At 41.0% G+C, this 21,241-nt stretch overlaps 1 protein-coding gene across 1 annotated transcript in view; it reads right to left on the bottom strand.

Annotated features, from left to right (window-relative positions):
* Positions 1-21,241, bottom strand: part of ell (elongation factor RNA polymerase II) — a 44,596-nt gene that overhangs the window by 21,124 nt on the left and 2,231 nt on the right. The window contains exon 2 of the mRNA XM_035737611.2: positions 3,978-4,022. Within this exon, the coding sequence (XP_035593504.1) occupies positions 3,978-4,022 (45 nt within the window). The remainder of the gene's footprint in view (positions 1-3,977; positions 4,023-21,241) is intronic.

The following is a 21,241-nucleotide window of genomic DNA, read 5'->3' as shown; positions in this document are numbered from 1 at the left end:
TTAAAACTACGCCTGCTGGGGTAGAGGGTAGATGGGTATGTGAGCAAGTTTGACTTGTCTAACAGGAGTGGAGCTCCAGGCTTGAAAGAAGAACAGAGTGTTGGCTGGGGTAGAGCGAGGCATGGAAGGGGAGAGGGTGGTGTTGTTGGGAGTTCTGGCAGGCTTGCTGAGCAGGATGACCCCTGGCTTGGTCTGTTGGCTCCCTGCAGTGTTGGAGAGCTGTGACCCACTGCTCCTGGGGCTGATATACTCAAAGACCGCTATCTCGGTCTCTCCCTCTCTCGCTAGCAGCCCAACTCGGTTTACCCAAGGTCCTAACACGTGTGGAGCCTGCAGGTGGCCAACTATAAATAAACACTGGGCTCTCGGTTATGTGAGACGCTCAGCCTCAGCTCCAGTACAAACCTGCCTTTTATGCTCCACATGAAGAGAACTAGCCTTTCACAGTGTGGAGTTATCAACCCATTGCCTTGTGTGTTTATAAGAAACTCTGAAAGGGATTGAACCCATTATTGTTATGTCCAATTGAGGTAGCCTGGATATTGCAATAAACTTACTTCGCAAGAACAAAACAAACAGGACAATGATCATGCTTCCTCATTCAAACGTTCTACTGAATATGATCGATTCACCATTTCCTGATCATGCTTCCTCATTCAAACGTTCTACTGAATATGATCGATTCACCACTTCCTGATCGTGCTTCCTCATTCAAACGTTCCAATGAATATGATCGATTCACCATTTCCTGATCATGCTTCCTCATTCAAACGTTCTACTGAATATGATCGATCCACCACTTCCTGATCGTGCTTCCTCATTCAAACGTTCCAATGAATATGATCGATTCACCATTTCCTGATCATGCTTCCTCATTCAAACGTTCTACTGAATATGATCGATTCACCACTTCCCGATCGTGCTTCCTCATTCAAACGTTCCAATGAATATGATCGATTCACCACTTCCTGATCATGCTTCCTCATTCAAACGTTCCAATGAATATGATCGATTCACCACTTCCTGATCGTGCTTCCTCATTCAAACGTTCCAATGAATATGATCGATTCACCATTTCCTGATCGTGCTTCCTCATTCAAACGTTCCAATGAATATGATCGATTCACCATTTCCTGATCATGCTTCCTCATTCAAACGTTCTACTGAATATGATCGATTCACCACTTCCCGATCGTGCTTCCTCATTCAAACGTTCCAATGAATATGATCGATTCACCACTTCCTGATCATGCTTCCTCATTCAAACGTTCTACTGAATATGATCGATTCACCACTTCCTGATCGTGCTTCCTCATTCAAACGTTCCACTGAATATGATCGATTCACCACTTCCTGATCATGCTTCCTCATTCAAACGTTCTGCTGAATATGATCGATTCACCACTTCCTGATTCAAACGTTCTGCTGAATATCATCAATTCACCACTTCCTGATAACTGAGGTGACTGCAGATGTGCACACCAGACACCCCTCTCATCAGTAAGACTATGTCAATCACACACACACACACACACACACACAATTTACAAGGGTAGTGAGTGTGAGTGTATATGTATAACCTGCAATGATTTAGAGGCAGTGGAACTCACTGGAAGGCAAAGGAGGGGTGAGTCAGTCTGACAGTACAGGATTACAGAGTCGGGCCCCAGCTGTGAATGTGGGCTGATTGAGGCTCCACGCAACAGATGCCCTGAACCCACTGCAGGCAGGCCGTGGCCAACCAACAGTAATGCTGCAGCAATGGGCTACTGCTTGAGACTACTGGCAGTTATCTATGGACACTGGAACTTCACACAGACATTCCAGTCAGGTGGTGAATTACTACCCTCTCAAAAATACTTTATCAACATGAAAACCAGCGAGCCTCAAACCCACACTACATCTAGCCATAACCAACCGGACAGGTCGGAAGCTGCCTTCTCTCAAAGGAAATGCCAAGCCAAAAGGATGCATTTTATTACCAAAACATGTACTCAAATGAGAAACAGGGAGCATGGAAAGAGGGGTAGTCCATCCTCAATAAAAAGCTGAATGAACAGCACACTCCAGCGCACCCTCTCCACCGCAGACACGGTCACCCACCCTACCCCCTCTTCCATCTGAAAAGCAAATGGATTTTAACAGCTATTTCCAACCCCCTTTTCTCTCTGCCTCCAGCTCCCCTCATCTTTTGCACAGTCCTGCAAACAAAGCCTCTTTTCAGGCCAGGGGCACTGGAGAGGACTGGCCCTTCACAGCAGCTCCTCCTTAGCGCTGTAATTAATGAAACAGCTGAGGGAGAGGCCGTGCAAAGCAGGGGTCATTCATCGCTGACACAAGCCTGTCCAAATAAATACAGCCAGACATACAGCCTGAGGAACTCTGACACACACACACTGTCGTCCACCCACACAGGATGTTTACCATCCTTGGCCTGTTTACCTTTCCTGACTATTCTATGAGCTGGTTCTATTATGCCACCTTGACCCTGGAAGTGACTGAATGAAAGCTCTGCCAATATGAATGAATGTAAATGCTATGGTCACACTGAGCAGCCAACACATCATTTAGCAGCAAACCCCCTCACTCCCCCGCTCTCATTAGCATTCCGGTGAACTAATAGAACAGGTTCCTATCCGGCCCAGCCATGATTCAGCCATTAAACACATGCATAATTCAGCACTTCAAACACCCAGTAAAAACACCATATTTACTAACCATCTGATCTCTCAAGTTGATGGGAGCAATTACTGATACTCACACTAGAAGCATGAATTGGGGGGGGGGGGGACAGGCGTCTGATGAAGATTTGACTACCATATGAAAAACGCAGACACTTTAAACACTCTCCAGCTTTATCAAATATTAGACTGAGGGTTTCAAGTTTTAATGTCATGTCTACAAGTACAGTGAAATGCCTTTATTGCAAGCGCTAAACCCAACAATGCAGAAATCAATATTAATGTAGTACTAAAAATAACATAAGGTAGAACAAAAACACAAAAATAAGAAAACAGGGAGTAAGCTATATATAGGGTCAGTTCCAATACCATATTTCCAAATGGTTATTTAAAAACAAAAACATGGTCGTGCATTGCTTCAAATGAGAGAAAAGACTGTTCAATACTTTTAAAGCACAATCCAATGGCACTGAAACCTCACTTTGTAACCACGTTAGACACTGGATTGCATGTGACCCACCTACCTTCTGTACACGGTACTGCTCAGACAACTTGCTTAGCTTTAGCTTATCTAGGCCTAAACAGTACTTTTTATCCAAACAATGTAAATTTGACACATTAGCAACATCTGTGGCACCGCTCCAGTTTATGTTCTGATGTCTGAAATGAAAACAAATCTAATCTACACTGTCAACACTTCAGTGTAAATGTCACTATCAAACTGACTCACATTAGTGAGGGCTTGTTTGTATGATGGAGAGATGTTGAACCAGCAGCGTTAAATGTCTGGAATGTATACAGTGCTGCTCATACTGAGAATGACAATGCTCGCCTTGAAGAAAATATGTTTTTTTCTACAGGCTAATTTGTACAGGCTGATGCTGTCAATAGTAGAAGAGCATGTGATGGGACTTGTCTGGGTAGTGTGTCCAGGCAAGTTCCTTGTCTCTCAGACAGACGTTCTGTCCGTCTGTCCACCATGTGAGGGGAATATCTAGGCCTGCTAGTACAGCCGCTCTCGTCCAGTTCAGTGCAGATGTAATTGTAGCCACGCACGTCGCTGCCAAAATATGACAGGAAATCTAATCCTGCCAGTCGCTCGCAGACAACAGAGCTCACTGCAGCTACAGAGGCCGTCTAGTCAGTACTTGGTTATACACACAGAACACAGTCCCTGAGTTAATGCTTTACCGATAGAAAAATGTAGTCTGTGGTGCAAACTCATTTGCAGACAGTGATCACATAATTTTACTGCAAAATATAAAGAGTTGTTATTTATAACTGAAATGCACTTACCCCTTGGTTTCCAGTAAATCGGATCAGCGGTTGTGAAGACAGGTCCTGAGAGAGATAGAGGACAAATAAACACAGTCACATTGAAAACTGATCCTACTGAACAAATGGATTTAATGGGTCAAACTTCATAGATCCTGCTTGGTGGGGAAAAAAGAGGACCGTTCAGTAAAGCCCATTCAGGAGACAGGCACATTAAACAGTATAAACACTGTGCATTACAATTTAAATCTAACCACATCCAAATGACCACCGGATTACTATGATGAATATTTAACTAGTCTAAACGTACAGAAACCAGATAAGTAATCTGGATAATCTAGCTGTCCTTTATGATGGGACTAATCTGTCAAGCAGCGTCACCTTTCCCACAGAAGTAACAGGTGAGGAAGTAGTTGTTCTCCCATATGCATACTACTCACAGTGGACCGCTGCTTGCATGGAACCTTTAAAACATGGTCCTGTTTGGATGAGGTAAAAGCCTTCTGTATTTCATATCAAGCACTCAGTTTACAGAGGTTTTTCTTGAAATTGACTTGCTGTGCTGCTCTAACTAGCCTCCCTAAAATGTCAAGGCCTTGCCATCACTCAACATATTAAAACAGTCTTTAGAGGGTGACAGGATAGAAATGCAAAGCAAACAGCAGACCATCCACGTCAATCAGCTGCGCTCCCTTCCCTATTTTCAGATTTCACCTACATAGGCACACAGGCAGACAAAAAAAACTCACATACACAGGCATTTCCTGCAAAACAATCTGTACACAAAAAGAAGCATGCCAGTTGTGCTGCAGTAAAATAAATATGTGATGTCCTCATTTGTTTTTCATCACGCAGACTATTCAGTGCACCAATAAGCAGTTGGTACACTGCCAGCCAATCAGAATGGTGTTCCTGGTGCTGACAATTTTGTTGTTGATATTTTCCACTGTTAGCAGCCACCAGATGAGGCTCAGATAAATATGGTGAAGTTATGGGGGACAAACATTAAAGAAATCAAAACTCCATAGATGTTTGCAAAGCACTTGCATAAAATCAGATGAGCAATGAGCATATGACTTGCCTGATCAATGTACTCAAGAGTACAGCCAATCATATTCATTTCATAATGACACAGGCAGACTATTCACACAACCGAGTTGTGTATAGCCATGTGAATTACCGCACAAAAAGCCTAACACACAACAACAAAAAATAGTTGTGACCAAATATTTGTTCTCAGTATAGTAACTTAGGTAAGTAACAACTTGTACATAAACTTTTATCCAAAGCACTGCGGTTCTGGAACGCCATCAGTGTAGTCATCTACAAGCCTTACCGTGTCCGAATGTGTGGAAGAAAAACTAGATGGTTTAAGAACAGGCGCTGAATCAAAACAAGTTACCCCTTTCACCTAAGGTAAACCTTTAAACATATGGCACAATGGGGTCCACTGTTAAAGAAGCCATGGTCTGCAGTACAGCAGACCACTGGGCACATCAGCGTAGAGCTTACTCTATCAAGTCAAGCAGACAAAGCAAGAAACACACCACTACTGAACAAACCATTGATTGCATGATAGGAGACTATACAGGAGCAGAACATGATTTACTTGAACAAATCAAAGGTTACTTGTCACATCCGCCAAATAAAACAGGTGTAGTCCTTACCGTGAAATGCTTCATTATAGAAGCCCTTAACCAACAATGCAGTTAAGAAAATATTTACTAAATAAACTAAAGTTGAAAATAAAATATAAAGGCACACAAAACAATGAGGCTATTCACAGAGGGTACCAAATCAATGTGCAGGAGTACAGGTTAGTCGAGGTCATTTCTACATGTAGGTAGGGGAAAATTGACTATGCATAGATAATAAACAGTGAGTAGCAGCAGTTTAGGGGGGTTCAAAGCAAATAGTCTGGGTGGCCATTTGATTAATTGTTCAGCAGGCTTATGGCTCAGGGGTAGAAGCTGTTAAGGAGCCTTTTGGTCCTTGACTTGGCGCTCCTGTACCGCTTGCAGTGTGGTATCAGAAAGAACAGTCTATGACTTGAGAGAGGTGTCTTGGGACAATTTTTTGGGCTTTCCCCTGGCACCACCTAGTATATAGGTCCTGGATGGCAGGAAGCTTGGTCTGGGCTGTACGCACTACCCTCTGTAGCACCTTACAGGATGCCAAGCAATTGCTGGCTAGTCTAGGAGACTAAGCACAACATGTTTTCCACTAATCATAGCCAAGCTTCAAGGAGGAACATGCCTGACAACTCTGACAAGCAATAGAGGAAGTCCCTCTGGTTTCCTTCCTCATTGACACTTCTGGAGATCACATGTGAACCAGGAAGAGAGGCTAGCCTGCCCGGAGCACAGAGGAGCCTTTGGAAAGAGTAGGGTGACGCTGCCATTGAGCAGATGGTGGCACTGCAGAACATCCAACGGCTGACACTGAGCCCACTCACACTGGCAGATGTGAAAATGGCACGTTGTGAACAGGGTAGCCCCCTGGTCTGTGGACTTTCCCCATTACCCAATGTAAAATACAGGTTGAAGTTCTATACATTTATTTGCAGGCTGAAAGTGTATTCTAATCATGGATAAAATTTTGACAAAGGTAGTTTGTGTGTTCAACCACATCCGTAGTATAGGGCAGATTCCGACCAGAGTTAAGTTCACATAATCGAAGGCAATTCCCTTTATGCACCTTTTTTTCCACGTGTATTCTGACCTTAAATTGAAGCATGAGATACACATGCTTTTCACTGGCTATTTGTTTTGGGTGGAGATCAAAGTATTTAAGGTATGGCGGAGGTGTCTACAGATGCAACGTATTCTGACCTTGACTTAATTCCCCTCATAATTCCACCACCTTTACGCACAATGAATAAGGTCGACCATCAGTTATACCAACATACATTATTAACTGTCACTTTAGTGGTAGTTTCCTTCCATTTTGCATTATTCCATTACAATGTTAGTTTACCTTTCTTTCCTCTCAAGTTTGTCTGGTTGTGCTCAAATCAAAACGTGTAAAAAAAGGAATACATTTCCTAAGTCTGAAATGGGCCCTATGTAAGTAAGGTGCTAACTGGCTGAACTCACTTTTTATGATGAATGCAATTGGGCATAAAGAACACAATGCACAATGTATCAAAACCAATTGTGACTGGACGATTTGGAGTGGAATACGTGATGCAACATGAGAATTTCACAAGTAATTTCGAATCCCATAGTCATTGAAACATGCATGTCAAATTTCAGACCAACAGAATAGAGATATTTTCCCAGTACAACCCTGGCCTTTACTGGCTAGTCTAAAACCCAGACCTAGGAACCTGAGCACTAGGTCTGGGGAGGATGTCAGATTCTCTAGGACATTTGTAAAGGGGAACCATTTTTATTCAGGGAGGGTCTTCTTCACAGACAACTCTACCAACAAACCATGAGTTCGGGTATGCAGGGGTTAAAATAAAGGCGGGAACTGTGCTCATGTTTAGCTAGGGTAACAAGCGAATACAGCAATAAAGTCACGGGTGACACACCTCTCATTTCCAACTGAAGCCGGAACTTCTACAGACGTGTAAGGTGGAATATTGGTGCATTGCGGGAGGCAACCAGTCTGTAGAGAGACCATTTCCTGAGATCTAGTTTTACCCAGACCTGTGCTCAATCTGAACCAGCCAGCCATTCAATGGAACCTGCACGTTCCGTCAACCCCACCACTGCAACGTAAAACAGAGTACCGAATTTAGCTCCCCCTCCCCCCACTGACATAGTGCAACACTCAGCCTGTTCATTTGAATGGGCTGCTGATATGTCACTATTCTCTGGGACTGGAGCCAAGAATGTTCCACAGAGCTAACCGTAGGACAGAGTGTGGCTCCTGAACGGGCCATGGATGTTCACAAAACTGGAGAACGGCCACCAGCTGGTGTCACGCAAATAAGAGAAACCTCAACGAGTCTAAGCCCAAGATTATTCTGGGGCGTACCTTGGCATGACGAAGATGAAGCTAGAACAGAGAGTTGGGGTAGGTCTGGGCGATAAATATAATTAGACTCATTCAAATGTATGCTTCTGCGCGATTCCAAATGCCTGTATCGCAAGAATCAAGTTTTTTTATACACTCCATGTGTGTGTGTGTGTGTGTGTGTGTGTGTGTGTATATATATATAATACACACGGAGTGTTTATGACATGTTCTCATGTCTTTTTGGTCTTGTCTCCTTCGCTCCCTCTGTGCACCTTTCCATTTTCCCCAGTGATCTGTATATAATGTCTCCGCCCTAACAATGGGAGTTGTTTTCCCAAAGGCGGGAAGGCAGGCAGCAAGCTTATGTCTAAAATAAGCCCATAGAAACGCATTGGGCTTATTTTGGACAAATTTTGGCGAGACACACACACACACCCACCAAGCCCGTCCCCATCATTTAAAACATAGATGAGAGATCACTTCTTCCTCTCTGACAAGTGGTTTCAAGACGCTATTTGCGTTGGAGGTTTGGTCCAACAGAATTGGTCGTATGGACACAGAAAGACTTTATTTTACTGTAATAGAGCATAGAAAGGCTAACAATACTCTTTTTTATGTCTCAACTGCTCAAGTTGCATGCAGACACTACCAAAACAGGATTATCAATTAACATTTAATTATGGAAAATGAATGCTCAGTTTTTTGCACAGCCACATCCCGCAAGCAGCATTTGAACTGTTTTACTGTCTAGTCTGTTTTATAAATGTGCAATAAGCTTAAAACACAATTATATAAAAGGAATTGGCAACTCGTTCCCATTCTGAGAAATAAGGTAGGCCACTTGATTCCAACATCTGAACAAAGTGGACAGGCTAGCATGCTGTTCAAACAGTTGGAGACGGACAGGAGGTTGTGTACATAATAATTAAACTTCTGCCTTGTTAGCTAGCAAATAGATCCAAATTGGCTAAACATTAATATATATATATATATATATATAAGCTGGCTACTTACTAGCACGTGGGCCTGTGCTTGAGAGATTGTTTGTGAGACGTGTACATTTTTTATAATGCCTGCTACAAGAAGTCAGTAATTATTAGTGAATGTGCATTATGCATGGTTCTGGTCATTTAAAAAAAATGCATATTAATAGACTGAGTTTGAAAGCCAGATCAGTGGTTACAATAAAAAAGGTTGAACTATGATGATAGAATAATGAATTGTTAGTGGGTCTTGTGGTTGTGGAAGACTTACAGGCCCTTCAGAAAGAATTCACACCCCTTTCCTAATTCCATATTTTGTTGTGTTACAGCCTGAATTCAAAATTGATTAAATTGATGTTTTTCCTCACCCATCTACAAGCAATCACCAGAATTACCAAGTGAAAATATGTTCTGAGAAATTTTATAACATTTATTGAAAATGAAATACACAAATCTTATTTCCACTGGATGTCATAAGGTGAATGCACCAATTTGTAAGTCGCTCTGGATAAGAGCGTCTGCTAAATGACTTAAATGTAAATGTAAATGTTATTTACTTAAGTATTCACATCTGACTCTTTGGCAGCGATTACAGCTGTGAGTCTTTCTGAACTTTGCACACCTGGATTGTACAATATTTGCACATTATTATTTTAAATTCTTCAAGTTGATTGTTGATCAATGCTAGACAGCCATTTTCAAGTCTGCTCGAATTCAAATTAAATCAAATTATGGACCTTATGGGTAATTGTATATGTGGGGAACAGGGATGCGGTAGCTATTCAAAAATAAAATGTCAAAACACTTGATGCACAACCTGTGACGAACAAATGTTTACTTCTGAACTTATTTACGCTTGCATAACAGGGTTTAATACTTAGACTCTAGACAGCTTTTCATTTTTATTCATTTGTAAAAAATAAAAAAAAATTTTTTAATAAATAAACATAATTCCACGGTGACATTATGGGTTATTGTGTGGAGGCCATTGACAACATCTCAATTCAATCCATTTTAAATTGAGGCTGTAACATAACATGTGGAAAATGTTAAGGGCTGTGAATATTTTCTGAAAGCATTGTACTGTATATTTAGCCTAGGTATAATTTCACAGGACCTGAATTAAGATTATTCCTGACTGAAAAGCAGTGCATTTTTACCTTTGATTGTACAACAAAGCATAGAGAATACAGATATCATAAATCCATTAATTTGAAGAACAAAAATGTGCATATAATTTTTAGGCTATAAATCACCCAGCCCTAAATTGGGGGATGGTGATCCTTCAACATTCAACTGTTGTTGGCAATTTAATGGGTGATTTGTACACTGGGAAGTTCTTGACGTGCAGATTAGTTGGCAAAGTGTCAGCTGATCTGCATGCAAAGAGATAAGGCAGATTACATGCACAGACCGTGCCAAAGTAAAAGGCACAGCACAATGTTTTCACCAGTGCTTTCCCCTTTTAAAATTAGGCCTCTAGTTGGATTACAGTCCTGCAATAGAATAGTGAGTTCTAATCCCCATCCACAGGACCTGCCGGTAACCAGACTATCCAAGGACTAAAATGTCACAGGGTCATTAGGAGACCTCGTCCTAAAACACTACAGGTGGCTAATTTTCACTGTGCATTTTGTACCAAATCAACATGCCTGTAGATAATCTCAACAGTGCAGTGATGAGACTTCCCTCACCTCTCCGGTTCAAGTTTTAAATTGAATGTAGCATCAATGCTCACAAAAGTCAATCATTGAGTTCGCTTGAAATCACATCAAAGGAGTCTCCCCATATTGGCACAGATATTTGAAATAAAAATGTATTGTTTCTAAACAGAAATCAAGTTATATAACTGCTAAATGTATTAAACAACATTAAAACAGCTAAAATTATGATTGACTGCATAAGAGGCTGTCTCCACATGGAAATGTGTTTTAGAAATATCACAGTGGCGTAAGCACCAAAGTTCCAATCATTGGGAAGATCTGTGTAACACTAAATCAACACACTCAGGTAGTTTACAACAGCTGTCTGCAGAGGAATTGATCAAAAATTCCATAAATAAAAAGTTGCAACGTGAAGGTGAGAATTTCTATAAAGCTTCTACAATCATCTTAAAAATTGGAACTTGATGTAATCTACATATTCTTTAAATAACTTTGAGAAATCACCCAACGACACAAAAAATCAACAGTTGGGAGTTCCAGTTGTAGGTAGGAGCGAGGGAGTTCCAGTTGTAGGTAGGAGCGAGGGAAAACTATTCAGCATGTGACAAAGCACCAGCTAACTCCAACTTGAAATATCAGCGCATGTCAAATCAAATGACCATACAAATATGTGACATTAACTAAACCTGTGACACGAGTGTAAGAACAGACGCTGTTATGAGGATAACCCTGAACTTTCCAGGACTCATCTATGAGGGGGCCAGTGGAACGGAGCAGCTCCCCACGTTGGCCCAGGGCCTGGGACATGGTGCTAAGATCCACCAACCGCTCATTTCCACACACAGTGATGGCACCGGATCAGCACTCAGCAGGACAGGACATCATCTGGGGCAGCTCCCAACACTTGACTACTGGGAAATTCACAGCGCAATGACTAGACACATGAGACCTAGCAAGAATGCAGGTCAGCTCTGTACACAGTGATACCAGACCATCCAGTGTGACTAGCCCACGGGACTGAGGGCCACACCATCCATGACATTTTGGAGTCATATTTGGCTCTGGTTATGATCTCGCTAGCTAGTGCTCCATTCGTTCTGTTCAAACTGGGGAGTCAGCATTACATAAATATCCATGGCACCAGGGGCCTCAAATATAATAGCTGCTTACATTTTACACTAAATATTTGAGCAATTTTGGAAAAGAATGCGCACTTACAAAAATAGACATAAACTTGCTGCACGACATATATACACATATTTCCCATTACAGTGCCTTGCGAAAGTATTCGCCCCCCTTGAACTTTGTGACCTTTTGCCACATTTCAGGCTTCAAACAAAGATATAAAACTGTATTTTTTTGTGAAGAATCAACAACAAGTGGGACACAATCATGAAGTGGAACGACATTTATTGGATATTTCAAACTTTTTTAACAAATCAAAAACTGAAAAATTGGGCGTGCAAAATTATTCAGCCCCCTTAAGTTAATACTTTGTAGCGACACCTTTTGCCGCAATTACAACTGTAAGTCGCTTGGGGTATGTCTATCAATTTTGCACATCGAGAGACTGAAATTTTTCCCCACTCCTCCTTGCAAAACAGCTCAAGCTCATTGAGGTTGGATGGAGAGCATTTGAACAGCAGTTCAGTTCTTTCCACAGATTCTCGATTGGATTCAGGTCTGGACTTTGACTTGGCCATTCTAACACATGTATATGTTTATTTTTGAACCATTCCATTGTAGATTTTGCTCTATGTTTTGGATCATTGTCTTGTTGGAAGACAAATCTCCGTCCCAGTCTCAGGTCTTTTGCAGAGTCCTCTATTTGGCTCCATCCATCTTCCCATCAATTTTAACCATCTTCCCTGTCCCTGCTGAAGAAAAGCAGGCCCAAACCATGATGCTGCCACCACCATGTTTGACAGTGGGGATGGTGTGTTCAGGGTGATGAGCTGTGTTGCTTTTACGTCAAACATAACGTTTTGCATTGTTGCCAAAAAGTTCAATTTTGGTTTCATCTGACCAGAGCACCTTCTTCCACATGTTTGGTGTGTCTCCCAGGTGGCTTGTGGCAAACTTTAAACAACACTTTTTATGGATATCTTTAAGAAATGGCTTTCTTCTTGCCACTCTTCCATAAAGGCCAGATTTGTGCAATATACGACTGATTGTTGTCCTATGGACAGAGTCTCCCACCTCAGCTGTAGATCTCTGCAGTTCATCGAGTGATCATGCGCCTCTTGGCTGCATCTCTGATCAGTCTTCTCCTTGTATGAGCTGAAAGTTTAGAGGGGCGGCCAGGTCTTGGTAGATTTGCAGTGGTCTGATACTCCTTCCATTTCAATATTATTGCTTGCACAGTGCTCCTTGGGATGTTTAAAGCTTGGGAAATCTTTTTGTATCCAAATCCGGCTTTAAACTTCTTCACAACATTATCTCGGACCTGCCTGGTGTGTTCCTTGTTCTTCATGATGCTCTCTGCGCTTTTAACGGACCTCTGAGACGATCACAGTGCAGGTGCATTTATATGGAGACTTGATTACACACAGGTGGATTGTATTTATCATCATTAGTCATTTAGGTCAACATTGGATCATTCAGAGATCCTCACTGAACTTCTGGAGAGAGTTTGCTGCACTGAAAGTAAAGGGGCTGAATAATTTTGCACGCCCAATTTCAGTTTTTGATTTGTTAAAAAAGTTTGAAATATCCAATAAATGTCATTCCACTTCATGATTGTGTCCCACTTGTTGTTGATTCTTCACAAAAAAATACAGTTTTATATCTTTGTTTGAAGCCTGAAATGTGGCAAAAGGTCGCAAAGTTCAAGGGGGCCGAATACTTTCGAAAGACACTGTATAAATCAGACCCATCCTGAAAGTGTGTGCGTGAATGAGCATTAAAACTCAGCCTGAAAAATGCCCTTACATGCTGTATACTTTGGAAGAATTGGAATTAGGCAAAGGATATTTTTTAAGGAAATACCAAGGAATAACTTGATTAAATATCTCTGGAGGTGTTGAGAGAATGTTTTAAACTTAGACAGTGACATTTGCTGTATTTGACTGTTTGAAAGAACAATCTATTGCAAATTGTGATCATTTCAATTCACTAATGTTTTGCGTTTACTTTTTCTAAATATGCTGCACTGCCCAAATTGTCTAGCATGTCTACTAAAAAAAAAAGTAAAATTACAGTAGGCCTACTTAGTGGTAGTCTACACACTTCAAAGTAAAACTATCAACTGCCTGTTCATCTGTTAAATTCTACTGTATAGTATAAACCGTGCTCCCTTTTGGATGCATAGCGCAAAATACTTGTTCAACACACAAAAAGCGTATTTCTCTGAAATTTTGTGCACAAATTTGTTTACATCCATGTTAATGAGCATTTCTCCTTTGCCAAGATAATCCATCCACCTGACAGGTGTGGAATATCAAGAAGCTGATTAAACAGCATGTTCATTATACAGGTGCACCTTGTGCTGGGGACAATAAAAAGCCACTAAAATGTGCAGTTGTCGCAACAATGCCACAGATGCCTCAAGTTGAGGGAGTGTGCATTTGGCATGCTGACTGTAGGAATGTCCACCATAGCTGTTGCCAGAGAAGCGAATGTTAATTTCTCTACCATAAGCCGTCTCCAACGTCGTTTTAGAGAATGTGGCAATACAGCCAACCCAGCCTCACAACCGCAGACCACGTGGAACCACGCCAGCCCAGGACCTCCACATCTGGCTTCTTCACCTACGGGATCGTCTGAGACCAGCCACCTGGACAGCTGGTGAAACTGTGGGTTTGCACAACCCAAGAATTTCTGACCAAACTGTCAGAAACCATCTCAGGGAAGATAATCTGCATGCCCGTTGTCCTCACCGGGACCTGACTGTGGTTCGAAAATATTCACCTTCTATGGCCACTGGTATGCTGGAGAAGTGTGCTCTTCACAGATGAATCCTGGTTTCAACTGTACTGGGCAGATGGCAGACAGCGTGTATGACATTGTGCAGGCGAGCATTTTGCTCATGTCAACGTTGTGAACAGAGTGCCCCATGGTGGCAGTGGGGTTATGGTATGGGCAGGCATAAGCTTCGGACAACGAACACAATTGCATTTTATCAACAGCAATTTGAATGTACAGAAATACCGTGATGAGATCCTAAGGACCATTGTCATGCCATTCATCTGGCGCCATCACCTCATGTTTCAGCAGGATAATGCACGGCCCCATGTTGCAAGGATTTGTACACAATTCCAGGAAGCTGAAAATGTCCCAGTTCTTCCATGGCCTGCATACTCACCAGACATGTCACCCATTGAACATGTTTGGGATGCTCTGGATCGACAGGCATGACCGCATATTCCAGTTCCCGCCTGTATCCAGCAACTTCTCACAGCATTGAAGATGAGCAAGACAACATTCCACAGGCCACAATCAACAGCCTGATCAACTCCATGCAAAGGTGATGCGCCGCATGAGGCAAATGGTGGTCACACCAGACAGACTGGTTTTCTGATCCACGAACAAACCTTCTTTTTTTTTTTTAAGTATCCGTCCTCCCATTCATGTGAAACCCATAGATTCGGGCCTAATCAATGCATTTAAATGGACTGATATCCTTATATAAAACTGCAACTCAGTAAACTCTTGAAATTGTAGAATTTATATTTTTGTTCAGTGTAATAGCATACAACTGACCCAATTAAATGAGAGATGAGCATGGTCATTTCTTGCAAGTTTAACAGTCATCGGGAATATGAACCCATTATGACAAGAAAAAGCAGTGAGGGAATTAGTGTAATGTTGTGAAAATATGTATTATTTTTATTCAGAAAACATTGTTTACTTGCGATATTAGAAATGACAGTAGGCTATTCAGAGACATATACAGTAGCCTTAAACACAAATGGAAAAGGTATATAGTCTGTTCTACCATTAAACTGTGCTCAGGATCAGATAGATCAAAATACTTAAGAGTTTATATTTAGTGTAAAGTGGACCCAATTAAGAGAGATGGCACTTTGTCGGTATGTTACTTCAGGAGTATGAAACCATCAGTCAGAAAAGATTAGGAATTGATTCTGAAATGAACATGGAAATTAAATAGATGCCCATTTCTAACCATTTTAGAATGCAAAAGTGCCCCAAATTCTTAGCGCTTCTCAGGAACAGCAAATGTTTGCATCTTATTATATTTCCCCGTTTTTTGTTATGAATAAGAGTGTGGTCATATCCCCCATTTTCTCAAAATACTAAGCTACTTGCAATGCAATACTTCAACCAATAGAAACGGTGCATACACATGGTCTAAAGTTCATGCGAAGCACATTCTCACGTCAACTTTTGCATGAAAATTGGTGCAAATGTTTTTGGGTATATTTTGTACGTACGCACTGGAGACCTGCACAAAACCTGTACCAGTCGCTGTTACTTAAACCTACCTTGAAGCATCACAGAGCACATGAAACAAAAACTTCCAATGTGTGTTCTTTGTCAATTAAGCAAATTACATTTGAGTTTCAGATAACACAATATATGGGATACAGTTACAAATTTGGTTTCATCCAAAGCGTGGGAATTTTTTTTTTGTAAAAACAGCAACAAGATGCAACAAGATTTAGTCTTACTTCATGGGATGATTGAGCAATTGGGTGGAAATTGTGTATTCCGTTCTTATAAAGACACATTGCCAGTGACAGAATTGAAGGATTTCACCAGGAGAGGTAACAAAAGCTCATACTAAGTGGGATAGAGGACAGCTCTCATTTAAGCTCAAACAGTTCCTTGTCTCTGGTGTCAAGGAGGGAAAAAAAAAAAGGGAAAAAAAAAATAAAAAATAAAAAAATAAAAAAAATCAGCCCAGAGCACTAATGTCACTCCTTATGCCCGTCAGCAAACTAAAAGGCTTTAGCCTGGACGGAAATGCTCCACAAAGACGAGGCTAGTTTGTGAAGGAACATACAGTGCCTTGCGAAAGTATTCGGCCCCCTTGAACTCTGCAACCTTTTGCCACATTTCAGGCTTCAAACAAAGATATAAAACTGTATCTTTTTGTGAAGAACCAACAACAAGTGGGACACAATCATGAAGTGGAACGACATTTATTGGATATTTCAAACTTTTTTAACAAATCAAAAACTGAAAAATTGGGCGTGCAAAATTATTCAGCCCCTTTACTTTCAGTGCAGCAAACTCTCTCCAGAAGTTCAGTGAGGATCTCTGAATGATCCAATGTTGACCTAAATGACTAATGATGATAAATACAATCCACCTGTGTGTAATCAAGTCTCCGTATAAATGCACCTGAACTGTGATAGTCTCAGAGGTCCGTTAAAAGCGCAGAGAGCATCATGAAGAACAAGGAACACACCAGGCAGGTCCGAGATACTGTTGTGAAGAAGTTTAAAGCCGGATTTGGATACAAAAAGATTTCCCAAGCTTTAAACATCCCAAGGAGCACTGTGCAAGCGATACTATTGAAATGGAAGGAGTATCAGACCACTGCAAATCTACCAAGACCTGGCCGCCGCTCTAAACTTTCAGCTCATACAAGGAGAAGACTGATCAGAGATGCAGCCAAGAGGCCCCTGATCACTCTGGATGAACTGCAGAGATCTACAGCTGAGGCGGGAGACTCTGTCCATAGGACAACAATCAGTCGTATATTGCACAAATCTGGCCTTTATGGAAGAGTGGCAAGAAGAAAGCCATTTCTTAAAGATATCCATAAAAAGAGTTGTTTAAAGTTTGCCACAAGCCACCTGGGAGACACACAAAACATGTGGAAGAAGGTGCTCTGGTCCGATGAAACCAAAATTGAACTTTTTGGCAATAATGCAAAACGTTATGTTTGGCGTAAAAGCAACACAGCTCATCACCCTGAACACACCATCCCCACTGTCAAACATGGTGGTGGCAGCATCATGGTTTGGGCCTGCTTTTCTTCAGCAGGGACAGGGAAGATGGTTAAAATTGATGGGAAGATGGATGGAGCCAAATACAGGACCATTCTGGAAGAAAACCTGATGGAGTCTGCAAAAGACCTGAGACTGGGACGGAGATTTGTCTTACGACTAGACAATGATCCAAAACATAAAGCAAAATCTACAATGGAATGGTTCAAAAATAAACATATCCAGGTGTTAGAATGGCCAAGTCAATGTCCAGACCTGAATCCAATCGAGAATCTGTGGAAAGAACTGAAAACTGCTGTTCACAAATGCTCTCCATCCAACCTCACTGAGCTTGAGCTGTTTTGCAAGGAGGAATGGGAAAAAAAAATCAGTCTCTCGATGTGCAAAACAAATTTGGACGCCCAATTTCTCAGTTTTTGATTTGTTAAAAAAGTTTTAAATATCTAATAAATGTTGTTCCACTTCATGATTGTGTCCCACTTGTTGTTGATTCTTCACAAAAAAAATACAGTTTTATATCTTTATGTTTGAAGCCTGAAATGTGGCAAAAGGTCCCAAAGTTCAAGGGGGCCGAATACTTTCACAAGACACTGTATATCAAATATCTCTGGAAGCCTACTAGCAAGACTGGATCACTTGTGAGAAACACAAAATGTTCATGTTGTATTCTGAGTAACTTAATGTGTAAAAGTTTTGGCTAAGCTTTAATGAAAAACTAATTTGAAATTAGAAACACTTCTGTTCACCCTTGTATTATACATTGAGCTAAATGCCCTACACATACCAGGGGTCTGAGGGTTGATGTACTGTGTAAGGAATGTAAATGTAAAAATTCACTGCCTGCACAGAATCCAAGAATAACCTGGCCATTACCTAACCCACTGACACCAAAAGGCATTGGGCCAAAACATTAGTGTCAATCATACCACAGAGGGACACCAAGTTCAACTCTTTAAATCCATTTAGCTGAAATAGCACATTTTAGGAGCCATTTTAGCTGCCAATTTTAGGTGCCATCTTAAAGGTTCTGGCATGATTTGATACAATGACTGCTTTTCTATAAAAAAGGTAACTGCTGAAGTAACTTGAGGCATCTGGCAGCTAAATATACTTAAACAGAAACAGGCAGCCAGTTAAATAAACACTGCCTATCAACAGAAGATTGTACAGTAATAGGATGTTCTGAAAAGGTCTTGGACCGGTATTCAATTCTTTACAAGAGGCTAGTCTGACAATAGGGGAAATCTAGGCCAGAGAATTACTGATTCCTCATTGGAAAATGGTCGTGTTACAACACTTTGCACAACATTAATTTTTTTCTGGATCAAAAAGGGGTTTAGGTGGTAGGCCTGGCAGGGGGCGCGATCAGCACATCTACATTTTACAGGACCCATTTATGGCTGTGTAAAGAATTTTGTTCATTTTTAAAGACATACTCTGCCAAGGAGCTGAGATAAAATTGTATAGTTTTAAAGCTAGTTTCCTGACATCCTATGCATTTTGCCATAGCTAATGCGGTGTGCTTTTGTTCAAACAATCAAATGAATACTGTTTAAGTCAGTGTTTTTGGAATTTTCAATTCTCCCTGTCTAGCTTTTACTTTAGTAATTTTTAGTTCTCAAAGATATTATAGGTCCATTGTCATTTACACATACTTTCTAGTTTAAGAGGTTTAAGTTTGCACAAAGCATTTTTACATCACGAAAATGTAATTTCCAATTGTATTTATATTAATTTCTGGACTTTTTTTTCTCTTCCCTTTTCAGGTTGCCTAGGGACCAGCCCAAGGATAAAAAATAATAATTTTCAACTGAAGGCACATTATTTCCTCATGTGTGTCAGTCTCCAGGCTGAGAATCCCCAGCATGGAGCTCCAGTTCACTCTGTCCTTCTGATCAGATGTGCAAACAGAGCAACGGGTTGACATTGGCACTGCTCACGTCAGACATGGATAACAGTCTGCCTGCCATGCTACCTGAGGAATATTGCACAATGCACTTACAAAGCACAATGCTCGAAAGGCTGTATATTATAATACAATTCTCTGAGTAGGACTTGACCTAGACAAAGAATGAATGAATCACTGGATGGTGAAAAGGGACATTGTGTTAAAACAAAACTTTTTATTTGCCATATGTTAGGGGGTTCACTCACTGCTCTAGAATGTAGAGAAAAACAGCGCAATTCAAGAGGGTGCTAAAGAAATGTCAAAACGTAGTTCTTTGCCAGAATTAATTAGATTGTTCTCTACAATATTGTAACCTTAATGTACTTGACAGTGTTGATTAAATAAGAGCGTTAATTTTCTGTGACAGTTGCTTGTTTTGACCATGCTACTCTTGGTTGCATCTCCTCCATATTTGGCGTTGGCAGGTGGTACCATTTGTAGGTGCTTCTGTGGGTTGGACCAATCAAAATTAACTTAATACGTCATCATTTTCATTTCCAGATCCTTGTCTTTCATTGGCTATATTGGCGATCAAGCTACATTGAGAGGCCATTTCTATGGCGATTTGAAGGGCAAGACTCAGAAATACACAATGTCCAAGGTCAGATATTGAAATTCAGTCTGTTAAATATATATTAAGTCCCCATTTAGTTTTATATTCAGCAGATTTAATTTAGAAAAATCCCATGTTTTCACTCACGAACCTGTAGCCACTAGTTTGAATGTCTGCTGACAACCAAAGTTATTGCCGTTCTGCCGCGAAACAGCGCCACAGAGTTCTATTGAGCAGTGAACACTTTTTGATCATGCCCATGATGACATTCCATTCACTCTAAACATGCTAAATTCTCAGAGTAAATCTGTAACTTTTGAACCATATATGGCAAAGACATGGAGTTTGGATTATTTTTCTGAAGCAATTCTGCATTTGTTATAAACCTTGAATTAATAATTTTATGGGTGAACACCCTAAAGGTGTTATCGACTTCCTCCTGGTCAATATAGGGCCAGAGGCAGTACTTAACTATTTAATCTACAAAACCACAAACTATTTAAGTAATTCTATTGTGTGTTTGGAATAGACATAGAACTCCCCAGACAGAGAAAAGGGGACCAGTCAGACCTTGGGAAATCACTTCACAGCTGTTTATCCTGGGCACAGATATCAAAACTGGAGCACAAGGCATTGCTTGTCATCTTAACTTCCCTCCCTTTGCGGTTTATGGGCTTTATCAAGATGGCTCTTTTTGTGTTTTTGTCTCTGTGGCCAGTCGACTACAGGGCTGCGGCTGAGGGACAACACCCCCTAAATGATGCAAGATTGACCTCTCACCCCTCTCAGCTTCCAAACCAGTGTTCCATAAGAGGGGGGGGGGGGGTCAAAAGGGAATCAATGGCTCCCTCTAACAGGAAAAGAAGATGTCTAGCTAGGCCAAACTGTGACTAAGGGTTTATTCTTAAACACCAGTGAATATAGGACGAGGTATACGATGACACAGTTTAAGTGCTTACTCAGGCATGTCTGTACAGGAGGACTTGCAGATCAACTGTAAAAAGGCTTAAAGTGGGATACATTTCAACACCTCAATCAGCAGATACTCCAATATGAAAATATCATACTGAGTAGTGATTGGGGGAGGGGGTTGTTACTGATGTCAATCACAATACATACAAAATTGTGAGAACCACAATACTTATGGGCACCTAAGTGTAGTATTAATATCCTATTGTGAGGTCCCTGGCAATTCCCAGCCCTAGTACTAAGTATCAAATGTTTGTTACATGTGTTGAACACAACTGGTGTAGG

This window comes from Oncorhynchus keta, chromosome 26, assembly GCF_023373465.1.
Source record: "Oncorhynchus keta strain PuntledgeMale-10-30-2019 chromosome 26, Oket_V2, whole genome shotgun sequence".
Lineage (NCBI taxonomy): Eukaryota > Metazoa > Chordata > Actinopteri > Salmoniformes > Salmonidae > Oncorhynchus > Oncorhynchus keta.
Note: the sequence above shows the minus strand (reverse complement) of the source record. Positions and strands in the feature narration are given on the sequence as shown.